The sequence below is a fragment of the Andrena cerasifolii genome, chromosome 2, assembly GCF_050908995.1.
Source record: "Andrena cerasifolii isolate SP2316 chromosome 2, iyAndCera1_principal, whole genome shotgun sequence".
NCBI lineage: Eukaryota > Metazoa > Arthropoda > Insecta > Hymenoptera > Andrenidae > Andrena > Andrena cerasifolii.
Genome location: NC_135119.1, coordinates 23,206,602 through 23,225,045, shown reverse-complemented (window position 1 = coordinate 23,225,045; position 18,444 = coordinate 23,206,602). Strand labels below are relative to the sequence as shown.

At 44.3% G+C, this 18,444-nt stretch overlaps 1 protein-coding gene across 4 annotated transcripts in view; it reads right to left on the bottom strand.

Moving 5' to 3' along the window:
- Positions 1-18,444, bottom strand: part of LOC143378950 (agrin) — a 379,111-nt gene that overhangs the window by 39,609 nt on the left and 321,058 nt on the right. For all 4 annotated transcript variants that reach the window (XM_076831106.1, XM_076831108.1, XM_076831109.1 and 1 more), the window contains one exon: positions 1,228-1,464. In XM_076831106.1, coding sequence (XP_076687221.1) covers positions 1,228-1,464 — 237 coding nt within the window. The remainder of the gene's footprint in view (positions 1-1,227; positions 1,465-18,444) is intronic.

Here is an 18,444-nt window from a genome sequence, read left to right as displayed (position 1 = left end):
TCTAAAAAAAGTTATGCGATTTCAAAAACCGTCCAAATAGTTTTTTTACTCACTGTATATACCTATTTTTGTTTACGATCAAAGTGTTATTTCATGTCTATTGTTCTATGGAGCATTGATAATGGGAATAACTTTTATCAGTAACGTATTTCGATGTATTCGCTCACGCATGGTATAGAAATGGATATACCTATTGTTGAGAAACTAATAATTTTGAAAATCCAGTAGATTTCGCTTTTTCACAACAAGAGTTCATGTGTGTGAAGTTATCCTCCATTTTGTGAAAAATTACAAAATCATTGTTGTACTAGTTTGTACTAGTTTTGCACCGCGTTGTAGTACCGTTGAAAGTTTTCAAAAATTCGATACCGTTTTCGAAAAATTGAGAAAACCAATTTTAATGATAGCCCCTCCTTTCTTAAAAACATCGTTTTTCTTGATTGTACCGTTCGAAGAAATGGTGTAACAACATTGGTTTACAAGAAAAATAAAAAAATGGATACTGTCCCAAGTCACTTATTATTTCCTAATAAATGTTAGAAGAACATTGCTCGTCGTGCAGCTTCAGGTACGTTACAATGGCATCCAAAATTTATTCGATTGTCGAGGAGCATATTTCCGCAATACAACAAAAGTTGAAATTGTGTGGAAAAAATATGGATTATATTATTTCATAATTATTTAAACATCCAGTTCAGATTTCACGTGAAACTACGAATTTTAGAAAACATTATTAATATTTTTGTTTATACCTTTTTTCTAATTGTTTAAACAATTGATAAAACATTTGTCATTTAATAGATCTAATTAAAAGAAGTAATTTTTGTCTTGAAATTTCTTTTCTATATCTTACAGATTGCGAGTTAGAAAATAAAATCGGAAAAAAGCCGAATCTTCAGGGGTTAATTTCACCCCGTTAGTGTGATTTTGGGCAGCAAAAAAATTGCGTTGTAATCAGAAGGAAATTCCCTACATATCCACAAAGTTTCAGAATTTTTTGAATTTTCGGGTTCGGGATCTTCCCTTGTAGGTATAACCCCTTAATTGTAACACGTGGCAGAGAAAGCGACGGAGTCGTCAGGTCGCCAAACTTCAGTTCAATAACCCCGAAGGAACGATTCCCGTGTCCATTTTACGTTCTATGCTTCTGTTCACTTCTGCCCACGCCGAGAGGGCGGGCGCCACTAATTGTAAGTACCGCTTCTAAGCCGACAGAAAAATACTCACCGCATTTCCCTTGGAACGCTACAGTGATATTAGCGCCCTTCGCGCAGGCTGCCCTGTTCAGCTCGCAGAGGGACGGATAGTCGATCCAATCTGTGCCGCAGACAGGGCTCGATCCCTCGTGATCCCCTAAATTCGGGCAGGATTCCAGGCATTCGCAGGAGGCCTCGGTGCCGTCTCTACTTCGTACGCATTGCGAGCCCAGGGTGCAGTTCAGCTTCGAGCAGGGGTCCTGGATCTCTGCAACAAAAAGAACGGTCGTGTCGGGGCTGATTAATGATTGCCTACTATCGAGTCGTCGCATTTCTCAACATTAAATACATTAGAATTAGCTACACCGAAATTCTACGCTCCAAGATTGCGATTCCTTTGTTTGAATCGCCGTTGGCACAATGGTGCTCACAAACCGAAGCTCCGAAGCATCGATCCTCAGGCGGTGATCCTTGGCTGTTCACTGATCCCGGCTAACGCAATTTTGCACAGGAGAATGGGGTGGAAATCGCTTCCCTCGGGCGACCGAGAGCGATTCCCATGGTTTAAGATCGAGCTACGCTGACTCGCTTTTAATCGATAAGTTTTTTTCTCGACCCGCGTCACGGCCGCCCCGGCGTCAAACGTAATTACAAACCGTAAACACGGGGCGCGGGGTAAAACGGCGTGAAATTAAATCCGCGCGATTCACGGTGAATAAAGTATCGCCTGGCGGGAGGATTCAGCCCCGGCAGCGATAAAATACAGTTTTCCGCGGCGCGTGACCGCGCCCGCGGTCTTCGTCCCTTTTCTTCCCCGGGATTTAAACAGATAAAAACCGCCGGCGAATATTCAGCGGCTGGCTAAGCCGTTGAAAATTTTTAATGGAAGCGCCGCGAAGGAATATAGAACGGTAAACCCAATTATAAACGCTCACTATCCTTCTCCCCGTCCGTGCTGGATACGATATCGCGTTCCCCTCTCATTAGATCAACCGCCCGGGATGTGTACGTAAAATCAACGGGAGAACCAACTTTCTTTCACAGCCCTCATATCGATAGCGGTTTTACGGCCGCGGGCCTCTATATTCCCTCGTTCTCTCGCCTGTGCTTTCCTTACCGCAAAATTCCACCGACAAACTAATCTCGGATACGTCCCGCTCCGCGGGCAAGGCTGCCGGGGTTTTCCGCCTTTCGTCGCGCGGGCCTCGTTACGCGCTCCCGCGGCTACAAATCAAGTTCTCGTTGACCGAGAATAGAATATGGAGAGGCCGGGGACGGTCGTCGTCACGCTCGTTATCCGCGCTCAAGTACCTTTTGGGAAAACGTAGCAGCACTGGGATATCGTGAAGCCGGCGCACAGTATCAGAACAGCTTTCCCTATCATTGTTCCCGCGGCCCCGTCCGGTGCTCGCTGGCTTCTGCAAATCAAACCGACCACACAATTCATCGCGTCGCCGAGTAACGTCGTTCCAATTACTCGCTGCATTTCATCAGCGGGCGCCGTCTTCTTCTCGCCTTTCAGCCGGGGGACAATGGCAAGCCTGCACGCGCGTACTTGCGATCGCTTTGAGCGCTCTCTCGAGGCCTCGCCACCAGCCACCGGAAGCGACGTGAATTTTTTAACGACACCTCGGTTTGAAGGCCGTATGCTTCTTCGCAATTAAGCGCCGGCGTCGTTAAGCGAAGAATACATTTGTGAATTATGTCGAGGTTAGAGGAGCGAGTGGTCGTAATTGGTCATTTCATGGGGGATGTTTCGTGGGGTTGACGAAGGATTTTGATGGTAGGCGAGAAAATTGGCGAGGGAACTTGTGTTTGTATCGTAATCGTAGATTCGAGATTATTTATTGACCGTATTGCAAGCGGAGGCTGTTTATCGTACAGCTCGCGATTTAAGTCCACCTGCCCCTCTTCTCGGGCTACGAACTCGTGGACTAGGAGCTGAAGAAGGAAGGAAGAAGTGTATGTGATGAGACAAGTAAGAAGCTTATCCGAGAAATTGGTGGAGGAAGCTACATCTTTAACTGGGTTGCAAGAAGCAAGATTGCTTTCCTACTTAAAGCGATAAAACTCAGCTCCCACGTGAACGATCTAGACAGAACGTAAAACTCCATGATCCCTAATACACGCGTACACTTCGGGTGGCCATTAACTCTTCATCAGCTACGTTAGACCAGTCACTAGTGTTTGCACTAGCTTTGGGAATATTTGTCGAATTTTTCGGTATTCGAATACTTCAGTTGCTCAATTATTTGGTGAATAGAATTCGAATATCCAAGTATTCGAATACTAGTGTTTGCACTAGCGCTGGGACTATTTGTCGAATTTTTCGGTATTCGAATATTCGAATACTTCAGTTGCTCAATTATTTGGCGAATATAATTCGAATATCCAAGTATTCGAATACTAGTGTTTGCACTAGCGCTGCGACTATTTGTCGAATTTTTCGGTATTCGAATATTCGAATATTCGAATACTTCAGTTGTTCAATTATTTGGCGAATATAATTCGAATATCCAAGTATTCGAATACTAGTGTTTGCACTAGCGCTGGGATTATTTGTCGAATTTTTCGGTATTCGAATATTCGAATACTTCAGTTGCTCAATTATTTGGCGAACAGAATTCGAATATCCAAGTATTCGAATACTATTCGAATATTTAAGTATTCGAATAGTATGATGTGAATTATAAATCAAGTTCTTTAGATTCATTTATCAGGATGAAACCTTGTAAGCTAATTTTGACCCACTTCACACCATACTATTCGAATAGTATTCGAATAATAACATTCGAATACTCAAATATTCGAAGTGTATTCGTAGCATTCGAATACTTGGTAATATATTCGAATATTAAATTATTCGAACAGTCCCAACTCTAGTTTGCACTCCTACGGTCGCTATATTAAGTATCTTTGGCGTTTGTATTCCGAACGAAGTGTCGGTCTCCAAAGTGTGCACTTTCCAAGAACCATATCTTCGTCGCAGTCGCGGGGATCTGAACTTTTAACAGCTGGCCCTCTTACCAGTAGCCAGCAAGAGTAATTGTTTTAGCTCGCCTTTGAAAAACGATCGACAGTTGCGCAGATAAACGTTTGTGCCAGCGTGGAAAGCCAGCCAGCTCAGCTGGATGATGGATCGCAGCCTCGTTTGCATTCAATAACTCCCGCCCCGGTGTATTTTCGATTTGGCATTCACCGCAACCCGATTATCGTCGTTAACGCATTTAATTCGCCGCCCGCTACTCGTCGTCACGCCCATCCCGACCGATGCATTATTAATTATCGGTATGACAAACACAATTAGCGGTCGGTTATCTCTGCCCGTCGCTGGACGACGCCAGTCGATTTCTCCCCCATCTCTATCCCGCAATCTTCCTAATGGAACGAATATTCCTGATGCAACGCGGGCCGATCTAACGAGTCGAGGGGTAACAGAGGCTTGGTCCCGGTGTGCCTAACAATTCTTCGAACTGCTTTCGTTGGCTGAATGTGGCTCCATAGGGGCCTCTGTTTTTGGCGGATCATATACAAGTTCTGGGACAATATTGACAGTGTTCTCAAATCGTGATTAAGGCAGAGAATTTATTAATTTGTTGAGGAATTAAAAATAGAAATCTCGGAGAAACTTAGTACGTGTAACTTTATTTTTTAGTTCTTCGGAAACACTTATCACTTGCTCGTGCCAGTGTATCGTAGGGGGATTCGCGGGGTAAACAAATTTTATTAGTGTAGGCGTGCAACATTTACACGGGAAATATTTTTAAATGCAAATGGGAGAAGTTGCCGCGATCACTTTTAAAAAGAAATTTCGCTAGGGTCGATTTGAAAGTTAAATTAATCTAGAATTAAAAATTCCTGTGGCGTCGGTTGCTTTCGCGGCGATATTACGAAAGGGGGATCCTTTTCATCGTGAAAATTCAGTTATTCGGTTTGTGGAGTGAATTGCAAAGAATGTTGCAGAATAATTTGCCGTTAATGGAAAGCATATAGGTCGAGGTGAGAGGAAGGAGCTTTTAAAAGTATCGCCATTATCTCCAACAAAGTTTTTTTTTCGTTGCGCTTAACATTTCAGAAAATTCAAAAGCGAATTTACTCCACCGCAACAAGCGATAAAATCCTAAAAAAAATTACGAAACTCTTCGTTAAGGGGAAATTTGTAGCGCAGGCACTTGATCGTCTTTCAAAACTTCCATCTGTCTCTCTTGACTTCGCGAATTCGCGTTCAGTACATTTAATTCATTCCATTCGTTCAGTCACACAATGGGAGATTAATCTTGTCTATAGAACTATCGCGTCTCTATTCAGCGAACGAAATAGCGTCGGATATCAGTTAGTCGCATGCGGTTTCGATTCGGAAAGCCAGTTTAATCGAGCTCGCGAGCCAATCTTCTGCGAACATTGCTTGTTCCGCGCTCGTGAAAAATTGAATGCCCGATCAAACAGTAGAATAGTATAATTAAGAACAATTTCTGCTCAATTCTATTCAGGGACTTAGCATTTATAACTATATTTTCTCCCACCTCTATGCTGTAAAATTAGTATACCTTCAGAGTGGACCCATTCAGGTTACCTATATACCGAAATTCCATATAATTTACAAAAAATACGAAGCGTAGAACACGATCGAAAAGATATCTGTTATGTCACCCGCATTCCCCAACCTCGAAACTGTTACGAAAAGTTTTAAAGTGAGAAAAACAGTGTTAAGAGTACTCTCCCATCTCATCACTCCAAAAATAGGTAATTTCTAGGATTTTATTTTTAAAAATTGAACGTCGCAGGGTCAAAAGACTTTTTGGGCTATATTTGCACATTTCCAAAGATAAGAAATAAAAATTTGGGGGAATTTTATCTAATACTGCTGACTGTCCGGGTGATATAGAAAAGTTCCTTTTGTGAGGAATTTTTAGCGCCTGGTAGACTTATGTGACATCAACGAACCTCGAAAATTCTTAAAGTTTGTAAGATTGTTCGTGGAACAATCTACGGTCATAGCAAAATATTGTAATCTCATGTGTTGGCAGATGTTTGAACCACAAACACCGAAAAAACGAGTAATTTTAAGCACGAAAATGTTTATAAAAAGAAAACGATTGGTCGGACAGTTACCATTATAGATGATTCCACGGAGAATTTAGGAACGAACGAAATCCGGCAAGAATTTTTTAAATCGGTTGATTATTTCATTCGTTAGGACTTCCGCAGTGTTAAGAAAAATGTGCTTACAGAAAAACGCGTTTAGAGTTTAACTGCTGCATCGCTACGAATTTTGACGCCGAATTTTAATTGCGCATTCTTCAGATGATGTACTACTAAAATTTATATGTATAAAAAAATAAATCGATTTTTTGTAGAACTTTACTGGGAGGGTATCTTTAATCTACACTTTGTAACCTAAACTTGGACTACAGAAGGGTAATTTCACCACCAACGTCCATCCTAAAACGTACTCATCGACATCCACCTGGGTTGCGCGGGACGAGAAAAAGCTCACGAAGGTTCCTCCCACTCAAAGGCCACCCTTCTCGTTCCACCCCTCCTCCCATGGCAACGTCGACGTGATATCGTAATTAATAATCCATTTTGCTGGTTTTTGCCGGTGCACCTGACCGTCGCAGTCCGCCGCTAACCGCTCACGGATAATTTATTATCGGCGAGCACCGCATTACTCCTATACTGATGCTCGGTTCTTCGTTAATGCTCGTCGAAACGTCTGTCGACTGTCGATGGCATCGCTGTGCCATGGTCGTTTTGGTACGGTGCTTTAACGATGGCCACGTCTATAGCGCGACTAGCGTGTAATGCATTCTATTATCTCGCAGATTTCGATGATACACGGTGGCTGGTGAAAAACTGGGCTGTATAATGGGTGGAAAATGCGGAGAAAATGGGATAAAATGGAGGTGTAACATATCAAACGCGAGTACGCAATGTCAAATAAATGATGTTACTGATTAGTTACCATAAATATCGCAGGATTATTTCAACTTTAACTACCCCGACTGTATCCATTTCAGACTGACTCATTTTTTAGTGAAAAATAAATATTCGGTACAATGCGAGTTTAGCTCAAACAGAAGTAAAAGCGAAATAGACATTCTTTATTCAACTATTGGTATGAATGAACACCCCCAGTGAATGAACGTTGTTTATGTAATACGAAAAATTATTAACGCCTATCGCGCTCATTTCACGTTGAAAGTTACTTCGAAATTTAGAGTGGACACCCACAGACGTCTCGCAAAAGCGTTTTTGTTTTTACTTATAACTTTTACGGCATTAATTCCGTTTATTCAATAATTGTCCTCACGGCCGTTCATTCACTGGCAAAAGTGGACATTTCTTAATTAACCAATTAATGAACAGCTTACCCGGTCTTTTTTTCTCTTGACACTTTCGCCGCTAGTGTGGAGATTAAGTTAAACCACCCCAGAAACCAAATTTCAACTATGCATAATTATGATCTTATAAGACTAGTAAAGTATCAAATCAATAATATTATTGCAATTGGAGAATGAAAAATTATTTACACAAAAAATCGTCTAAGTACATTGGAAACCTAACCACTGTTTTTATCCCGTTCAATCACTGGGGTACCCCTGTTGATTCATTAGAAATTTATGTTCATTCACTGGTCAGTGGCCCATTTTTTTATTTAATCCTTTGCCGGATTTTTGATGAAAGTTATAACTATCAAACACTGCTAGAATTGTGTTCCGGGATGTCTGACTTTACTAATGAAACAGCTCGCTTATAGCAATAACATTCAGGGGATTAAGTAACGACTTTTGAATACTAATTAAACAGACCATGCAGCTTAAGTGTTCATTCACTGGACAGGTCACCCTATCCCGTAAACATTTTAAAAGACAGTTGCAGCTTCTTCCGAGAAACGTTTAAGACGATGACGAAGCGATCGGTGATTGGATACCCAGCTTATCTAGCGATGATTGCCAATTAGTAGGCCATTATCGAGACGCAGGTTGGTCAGTATAGTGGCGTGGGAAGGGGCATCGGCAGATAACGGCCGGGAAGATGAAGGGGGGTGGATCAAGAGGAGGGAATAATGGGATCGAAGGATCGGTCGTACGGTTGGTACTGTCGGGCCGTGTCAAATGAGCTTCATTAGGCAAACTTTGGGAGCAGGGTCGGCCGTTGTTGGGTCAGGAAACGACGAAGTGGACTTCGACAGTGAATGACGACGAGGGATCGTTCGAGATAAGAATCCCACCCTTCTTCGAGCCACTTTGTCGAATAATCTGACCACCCCTAAGCGGAGGAACCCATTAATCTACATTTCCGCGTGCAACTGATGCGTGCAGGCTGAGGCTTTTTGTTATTTAACTGGAACTAATGGACCGTTGGCGGTAATTAATACGTAAAGTTGACGAGCTTTGGCGAGGGGTTATTACTCAGTATGGACTCGGAGGCTTAACACTGGTAGAGACACTCTGCGTGGAAGTGAATATGCTTACTGTTTAAGGGCTTCCAGTTCGAGAAAGTGTGCTACTAAAACTGGAGATGTTTAATTAAACTAGTAGGTACATAACGCGTGAAATTCCTTCAGTTTCATCAGAATTCTACCGCCACCGCGAACCACGCTTTCCCCCCCCGTCAAATCGAAGTGATTAACGTCCGTAGCAGGAAAATAAATCTCAAACTTCTCATATCACTGGTGCTCGAAAACCTGCCAGCGTCTCGACACAGGGGCCAACGAGCTGGCTACTCGGAAACTAGGTCGCAGCTTATAATTCCTACTACCCTATCCCCAACTTCCGCGGGAACTTTGACACCAGCGATATTACGAATCTCTCCCCTCAGCATCGGGGGGAATATTTTTTCACCGCCGCTCTGCTCGCCGGTCTTTAACAGACCCATCGATACGGGATTACTCCGTGCCACGCGTGGCGCTGTGAACTCTCTCGACGAGTGACTTCCGCGAGCCTTAAACCCTCAAGAAGCCAGAGAAACAAATTATTCACACGGACGGTAGTCCGGCGCCGGGATGGGCTGATAAACGGAGAGACGGCGTGCAGATCGGCATAAACGAGATCGAAGGAGGGAACGCCGACTGACGTGATTAACGAGCGAGTTTCGCCTGTCAGCTGGACGTTTCTATGGCCGTAAGCGGATATGGGGCTGTTCGGCCGGAGCCTGGCGGTAGTAAAGGCATCAGATTGAATTCGGGATTGAGCGCGGCGTGTGTAAGGATCGAAAGGATGACGTGCTACCGTCCTCCTCGATAAGGCTCGCCCGTGGAATTATGTGAACGCGTTCCCGGCCTGTTCACGTGTACAGCGCGAGGCTCGACAACGGGGGCGTAACTGCGGGGATTCGACGGGCGGGAAACGCGGACGAAGGTTCGAGGAAACGTTTGTTACGTCTGGCATTTCTTGGTCCGGGGCCATTTATCAGCGTTAGGGTGTTTCGTTGCGAACTGGGCCAGCGGAGCCGACTTTGTTTAATTAAACGTGGAAATTAGAGTTCGAGCTTCGAAGGGGTCGAAAGGCAAGATATCGTTCGGTGGACTGCGCTCGAGTCCGGTCACTTTGATGGCTCCAACTGAAGCAGCACGGGCTACTTCCGCGAGCACTTTCTATTTATGCGAACTTGGAGTGGTTATAACTTGAAAACGAGATCAAGTGGAATGTGTATTTACGTGTAGCTGTCCCTCTGCTGGCATTTTAGCAGAATCATGCCCGACTGTGCGCTGACTAACGCAGGCAGCGCGAAATTGGAGAGATTAAGGCTGAAATAAGAATGCAAAGGATGCCCGGTAAATCCGGTCGAATCGCGTGATTTTTCTTGTTTGCTGGGGATTGCTGGAGATCCCATCGAGCACTCTCGACTGGCTGGAGAGGATTAGGGGTGTGGATGTAATCGGATTTTAGCAGATCCGACGCGTGCAATTTTAAAAGTATGTTTTCGATCGCTGATAAATACAGACGTGTACGTGTGACTGAATTCGGGCCTGCGGGGATGAAAGTATTCGGGAAAGGAGTTCCTAAAACTCTAGTGTGACTCAAACCCTTAAAATTCATGTCGATTGAATTACGTCAGGCGTTTAATTCTTTATCCATTCCAACTCATTCGTATATCTATGTCTGTGACACTCCTTGCTTTCTCGACGAACCATCGGATCCGATTTCCTTTCACCAGGAACAAATAGAGCGCGCGTGTCCGACATCTGAACGGTCCGATGGAAAAACTCCTCCTACGTGGTGGAGTCATTAACGGATCAAATCACTAATCAATTCTCACCTCACTCGATGGAAACAATGGACTTTGTTCCCGCTGTGGCCCGTGCCGGGTCTGTCCGCCTGATCCTAACACTGTTACAGAAAAGGAGGGCGTGCCCGGCGGGGCGGAGGAAGAAGCATTAAAAGCGCAATTATCGCGAGGCTTAATTACGAGGCTCTTGTAACATCAGCGGCTTTTCTTCGTTCCCCTTTCTACTCTTTCTTTGACGGAAAGCCCTTTATCCACGGCGCGACATCGTTTGGACTTCCAAACACGATAATCGCGCCCTGCCGTGCTCGTTTCAGTGTAAAGGGCGAGGGGTGATCGATTTTAATAAGTTCTCGTCAGATTTGTTATTAAAGAGGCTTAGTACTTAGGAACAGGAAGGCGTTTGTTATTCCACTACTGAAATATGCACGTTGGATCCTACTGAACTGGGTGTGAGGAGACTATGGAAGCGGGGCGAAAGTATGCTACCTTTTAGGCACTGAAATTGTTGACACCTTCATTTATTAGAAACCTCGAGCTAATGGAATCTCTCCTGCGGCTATCCCTGCTTAAGAATTTTACCATATTTACTACCCACAGAATTCTGTACCTTCGAAGTTTCTATTTACCGAAGTATCAAGGTTCCTGAAAAGTTAATCAACTGTTGCTCTGCCCGCCAGTCTGACGCAACTTCGTACAGCTTAATCTAGAAATCAATAAATATTCATTCACATTTTTAACTTTGCCAATCCCTATTCAAATTCGAAGCTACAAGTAGAGCAACGTTAAAAGAGTGTCTGTGTCTCACTAATTTAATAAAAAACGATATTAACCAATTATCCTCGAGAAGCTTTGTTCCTCGGTTGTTGATAAACTAACTGAACCGCAGCTTCAGCTGCAAGTGGATATCGAATTCATCCGTTTTTGGTTTTAGCGGACGAGCGAAATTATTCTCCCGCGTGTGTGCGCTCGCTAATTGAAGGACGCCCAGGGAAAAGCGGGCCGTAACGTTTCCGCTGGACTTTTAGCAAGCCATGTGGCCCAGGGAAATTTGTTTGCCTCGACTAATGAAAAAACTGGATTGCTTTCGAACATGCACGTTACTGTAACTATAAATTCGCCCCGTCCTCGTAACGTCTCTTTCCGATAGACGTTAATTACGCCGAACAGCGACATCTCAACTTCGTCGTTCGCATTTGCGTTTGTATTTTAGTAACACTGTTCAACAGCCATTTTGGTCTGTAACATTCAACAGCCGCCTCTTATAGATTTTCGTGCGCTGAAGACGAATCCGCAAACCGTTTGTCGCCATCACCCTCAGTTTTTGAGAAATTCGATTTTAAAAAAAAAATGCAAATTTTCAACTTTCAACATCTTTTGTGTCGAAACAGTAATAGTTATTCGGTTGCTTGTTGCGTCAAATTATTCTGTAAACCCTCCTGATTACAGCGATATAAGTTATTGGTGCATTATGAACATTTAAATATGTTTAAACAACGATCAAAGTGAAAAGAACACCCGAAATGCACCCTCTTTTGCAGATGTTTTTAAATTTATTTACAAAAATGAGGGTCTAGGAGAAAATCTGACCATTCCACGCGATGCAGCGGATAATTTTCCTTCGGGAAGCGTCAACAGAAGTGGTAAGACACATTTGGTTTTCAATACAGAAGCGAAATAGTTTGGCAAAACGTGCGGCGTCGACAGTGGTAGTCACGCGCGTTAAGCGATTGTGTGACGCTGAGCGGCAGTGTATCGCGCGCCGCCTTTGACTACCACTGTCGACGCCGCACGTTTTGCCAAACTATTTCGCTTCTGTATTGAAAACAAAACGTGACTTACCACTTCTGTTGGTGGTTTCCGAAAGAAAAATTTCTGCTGCATCGCGTGGAGCAGTTAAATTTTCTCCTAGGCCCTTAGTTTTTAAAATATATAGCAAGATATCTGCCAAAATCGATGCATTTCGGGTGTCCTTTTCCCTTTGATCGTTATTTAAACATATTTAAATGCTTATAATTCAATAATAACTTATATCGTTGTGTTTGCGATGGTACATAGAATAATTTCACAGATCATGCAACCGAATAACTATTATAGTTTGAACATAAAAGATGTTCAAATTTGAAAATTTGCATTTTATTTTCAAAATCGAATTTCTCAAAAACTGAGGGCGATGACGATAAACGGTTTGCAGATTCGTTTTCAGCGCACAAAAATCTATAAGAAACGACTATCGAATGTTACAGAACAGAAGAAAAGTTTAATTTTGTTGGACAGTGAAATCATCAGAATGGGCGGCTGAAAATAACGGGAAGAAGTAGCCACGAAAGCAAGGTAGACATTCCCATTAGTTCAGTCTCCCTCGTTTTCTACATTCCACACAGTTCTACCCTGATCGCAGAGAACCCCAACATATCCTAAACCCTTGAAGATACCCTCCCCTAAAGACGACTGTCATATGCGCGACATCGGGACATTGTAGCACCACAGGTCGGGTCCCAGAAGCATTACAATTTCGCGATGTCGTCGTAATAACAAGAACAGGATAGAAACAGCCCCCGGAATCCCTCTCCGTGACACAATTTACCGCTGAGCTTCCGTCGTCGCTAGCATTCTATTCGACTCCGTTCCTTTTCCACGCGCTGGTCCGAGGCTTGCCCTCGCGAGGCTGACCGTGCCTCGAAGCAGCCAAGAAGGGCTGTTCTGGGTCGCGCCATCCCTTTGGAAGCGTAATGACGCGAGAACGCATCCCGATCGAGCGGGATGGCCCGCGGGGGATGCGCCGGCGGCTGTGGGTCGCTCGTTTTCCCACCTTTCACCTCGGCAAATTATACGACGCGGCTCGCCTCGTCGTCAAATATTTCGACAGGCGCCGCGCTCGGGGGTAAATGAAGACGCGCGCGGAATAAATCGATAGCTTTCAAGTTTACGCCGGCGAGGCGGAAGCCCCGGGCGGCTGGCTGTTTGTTTCACGGCGGATGAGAGAGATCGCGCCGTAAATATGGGGACAGGCATGCAGAAGCGGAGGCAGAGTTTTGCATCCGCTTGGGGGATCAAAACGTTGGATTTCGTTCGGGTTTCCAGGTGGCTGGGACGAGCAGGGTTGGAGGTCGATAGGGGAAGAGTTTCGGGCGAGGAAGAAGAAACGAAGAACGTGCGGTGAGCGCTTAATCGTGATTGGGATTCAATGGCGACGTTGATTAATGAAATTCGTGCGTTCTGTTTGATCGTTGGCGATTCGCTTTCGGGGGTTGGAAGGACTTCGCAAGCGTGTAGCTTTGTCGATTGAATATTAGATTGTGCAAGGGAATCGGGGAAGGTTAATGAAACGCAGGCGTGTCGTTCGTTCGGCTAGTTAGCAACAGCTACTTTAATCGACGAGTCGGCGGAGGCCTACCTCGATCGTCCACTGTTTTCGACCAGACGCTCCACGGCGAACGTCTTGTCGCTTGGCGCGCTTTACAAATATGTAATTCTGTTCTTACAATTAGATTCACTGCTGTCAGCAAAAAGCAATCACTTTCTGTACAAGCAGAATACGGGATACAGTTAAAAGGCACGAGGAAAGAGAACAGACCTGTCATTATGTGGAACAACAAATCGAATCTCGAGAATTCGTTTACACCGTGTCCTGCAAAATTAACGAAATCATTAGCCCCGGTGTCAGTGGGTACATTAATGAACCGTTATCGGTTCTATCGACAGCATAAAAGGGCAAATTATTGCATAGGAAGTAATTACTCGCGAGTCGCGTGTCCGCTACCATTTATTTGCGCCCGTTAGCCGGACGTCACTTTGCAAAACCGTATTCAAGCTATTCGCGTATCATCCGCGTGGTCAGCTTCGCTCTTCTGAAAAAGTCCATTCGATTTCCATTTAACATGCCGCGTAATGATATTCCGCGGCACCGCGCTTCCCGTTTTATTGATATTAAACGCGCACGGGCGCGTGTAAACCGCTTTGAGCAACGCGTGCACGCTCGCCTTCCCTTATTATTAACAATAATTTAATTCCATGACGCGAGCCACCTCTGCGCTCCCGATCGACGCGGCGCCCGAGTTAATCGTCTTTGAAAGCTCGTTATCTTCTTCTCCGCAGCACCATCGTACCATTCCTGTCGCGATTCAATCGGCACGTTTATCGTTCAGGAATTCGCCTGCCATATCGCGAAAGGAGAAGCGACGACGCGTCGTGACTCGCGCGAACGTAATTACAGACCTTTCACGAGTCCCCCTTTGCCGCCGTTGAAACGACAAAAGAGCCACCGTCCCGCTTCAGTTTAGATATGCAATCGATTCCAGCCTGTCCCGCGTCGCTTATCTACTTGGCTGACCAGCGGTGCCCTCGTTCCACTTATCTGCGCGCGGGCCAAAAACGGGTCAAACTCCACCCCAACTGCGACAAAATGTGCCGCGCAACATTGCCCGCGAAAAAGTCTTCGGGAACAGAGGGTCCCCGCGAGCTTATCGGTACGTGAAATAACAAATATCGCTGGGACACAGCCGCGGGAATTAATACGAATTTACGAGACGAGAAAGTGCTTTAAAGCCGCCTGAGAATTAATTATCGCGCCGGTATTCTATGTATAATGCACAATATTTGTAATTGTGTTCCAGCTAATGCAACGAATATTATTGAACGTAACCATGCGAAACCAGTAATGGCTTTAATGCCAGTAATAGCATTACCCAATCCGCGTTTCACGGCATTATAATGAATTTAACGCGACACGCATGGATCTGGCACGTTATATGAGAATTTTTTGGAACATCGATTGTCAGCGACAATGGCAAACTTACGGGAATTTCTGCTACCAAAGTGAAATTTCATACGTTTCAGCGGACTTCAATGGATATTCGTGAAAATTCGTGGCAGCGATCCGTTGCGCCATCCCTTTGGAATAATATTTCATACGCAACGAGTTATTAATTAAACCTGACGTTCGTGTAACAGTCAATCACACCTTCTCAATGAAGCGTATCAGCAATCTCATAATCTGTGCGTGCATCTCCACACGTTTCCACTAATTCAACCCCCTTCGACCCAGATCCTCGCTCATTATTTCCCCAACGTGTTCTCCATCAATGCTCGATCTTTGCCCGAGAATTCCGCCAGGCCCATCAACCGGAGAACAGAGCACGGACCGTGCTGAACGATCACCCGGTAGCATCCGACCGTCTCCATCTACTTATCCGCTTGGCTGACCGCGCACAGACCGACTCTACTTATCTCGCCCCCCGCCGCTTTTGTTCCCCGGGCGAAAGCGTACCGCGTTGCACGCGTGCACAGTAGCCCGCTCCATTATCTATGCTAATTAACGTAACGCCGACCCTTCGGGGGAGGGAGCGACCGGGACACGGTCCGCGCCAGAAGCGGCTTGTTGCGTAAGAGGGCGAAAGGGTTAAACGGGGTAAACTTGAACGCTGACCCGAGAACACGACGAGACGTACTAGCCTGCGTTCCAGCCCCGATAACGGCCAATTACATCGCTATCTGATTCAGACACGACACAGGCCGCAACGTCCCATCCCCGCGATTTTTCGGCTGGAAAACAGGTCCGCGATTCCAATCAGGCACAGCCCCGCAGCCTCTTATCTCTTCCAGGATCGCGCCCCAGTGGATTTTACGGGACGATTAATATTTCCAGCGGCGCCAGGGATCGACCTGATCGCGAGATACGCCTCGCCGGGACCAACGGCTCGCTTCTAGATCAGGCACTAATTTTTTATCTGTTTATGAAAGAAATCGTTTTAGCTTTTACGTGTTCGACGTAATAATTGTTTGAAATTATTTCTAAAATCAAAATTGACAATTCAAGACCACGTGTGTTATATGTGAAAGCAGTTACTATTGTGAGTTTTCGTGAATTTAAATGTATGTAAAGAAAGTATAGGGTACTCCCTTTTAAATTAGCCCGCGCACTCACGGCGCGTTGGCTGAGGAGGTTAGAAAGACTAAGGAGTAAACACCAGTGCAACGACAAAGCTCCACGAATTAAAAGGACAACAGGAAATAGAGATTGTAATTGGGGAATAATTGACATTTAATGTCGTTTCTCTTTTACAGGTAAGCGTTGTAAATAGTTGTAAATAAGAACATAAACAATAAAATAAAAAAAACTCTTTTACAGAGAGAGAAACTCAGTTTTGTGATTATTCCGGCACAATAACATTATATGTATAAGGACTTATTGGATGCCATCTCTTATTGATCGGAGTAAGGGAGCACCATCGGCGATACAGCTGATTTCTTTCACGCTTTTGCAATTGTTAAAGCTTATTTTCATACATTTTGATTATTAAATAGTTTACTTACGATGTAAGGCAAGAATTTTTGTATTATATATATCATCTTGATTTAAAAGTCAGTCATCGTTATTTAGTTTCAATTTTTTATATAATATTAAGTATAACTAATATTTTGATCACATGAATAACACATAGGTTTGTTCAGACATGTGTTGGACTTAACCCAAAATGGCAAGTACAAAGAAGAAGAGGTAGAAAAAGTATAGCAAAGAAGATTTAAAAGTCAGTCAGCTTTAGAGGATATAAATCATAATAATTTGTCTTTGCGCGTTGTCGTTATGTTTTTTTTCGTGATGACAAATTAGTTCCCATGTATTTTAGATAATCAAAAACTGGTTTCCAGTTACCTTATTTTTCCATATCTTATAAGTAATTAAGTTATACTTATTTTCAACTTTTCAAAATTCTTCCTTAAAGTTTAAACATAAATTTATCTGTAGGTAGCAAAAAAGTCTAAGATTTAGGGTTTTATTACGTTGAAAATCAATATTAAAGCGGGAAGTCCTTCTAAAATGAAGAAAAACTAGCCCCCGCGTATGCTGGATTTAAGGGGAATCGATTTCATCGCTAGTAGATGCTCTCCGTTTTTACGTTTCAACGAAAATGTAAAGCAGAGGATGGCGATGCCCTTGGATAACTGAATTGAAATTGTAAGGCTCCTCTTCTGTCGGAGCTTTGAGAATTTAGATTTCTGCAGGGTCTTTGCGTTACCCTCGCGCGACGAGACAATTGAATACTGGGAAGGGAGAGCGGTTCCACGTACGTAATCCGATATTTCGGTACGCGTAATTTCGTCGGGGGCCTGAGGTGCTCCGGATTTCGAGAAATTGCCGGAACTGCGTGCCGGGATACTTTTCCAATAGGCAGTATCGATTTTGGGCCAAAGTTTTCCGCGGGATGACGAAAGTTTTAATTCGGGACATTATCCAGGAAACGCGGGGAAATTTCTGAAACTCGCGGGATTCCAGCGCTACATACACCGCTATCATGTTTCCTAACTCGAATTTTGATGAAAGTTTTCCGTGGAATCGGGAAGGTTTCGCGTAGTTCCCCGTAAGCGTCGGCGGATCCGAGGAATTTGTAAAATGACAGAATCCAACGTCACCTCGGCCGTTGTCGCGTTACTTTCGCGAAATATCTCAATTTCCCTGAAAACTCTCGCCAGCTTGCTGGAAAATTCTGTTCGCCGAACTCTCCGGCGAGTTACGCAGGAAGGCGTGATTTTTTTCAAGGGGATTACTGAGCACCGCCTTGGCACTTAATGAAATTCATTTGGAGTTCAAGTAAATAAGATCCGGCGCCAGGAGTTCACGCGTGCCAATTACATCGAGCCACTACTTAATCTATTAAATCGATGCGTATCTGATCTCCGATCATCTTGCTATCCTAACCCGTCAGTCGAATAGGTTGCACCGCATTAATTTGACGCACGGCATCCGATGGAATATCGTCGCGACATTGGCGCTAACCAGATTTACAACTTCCTGTAATTCCGCGGAATTACGGTATAACATGTCTGGATACATACGTTAAACAGGATTTAGTATAATCGAAGCAACAATAGTGGGGCGCGTGGGAGCGTGCATGATAAGTGATCTGAATAGAGATCGGCCCGCTTATCGAGATGCAAGGATCGATTTCCAGCGTGCATACACGCACGTTCGAACAGCTTCGAAGAATACGCGTGGAATTTGAATGGAGCACGAAGT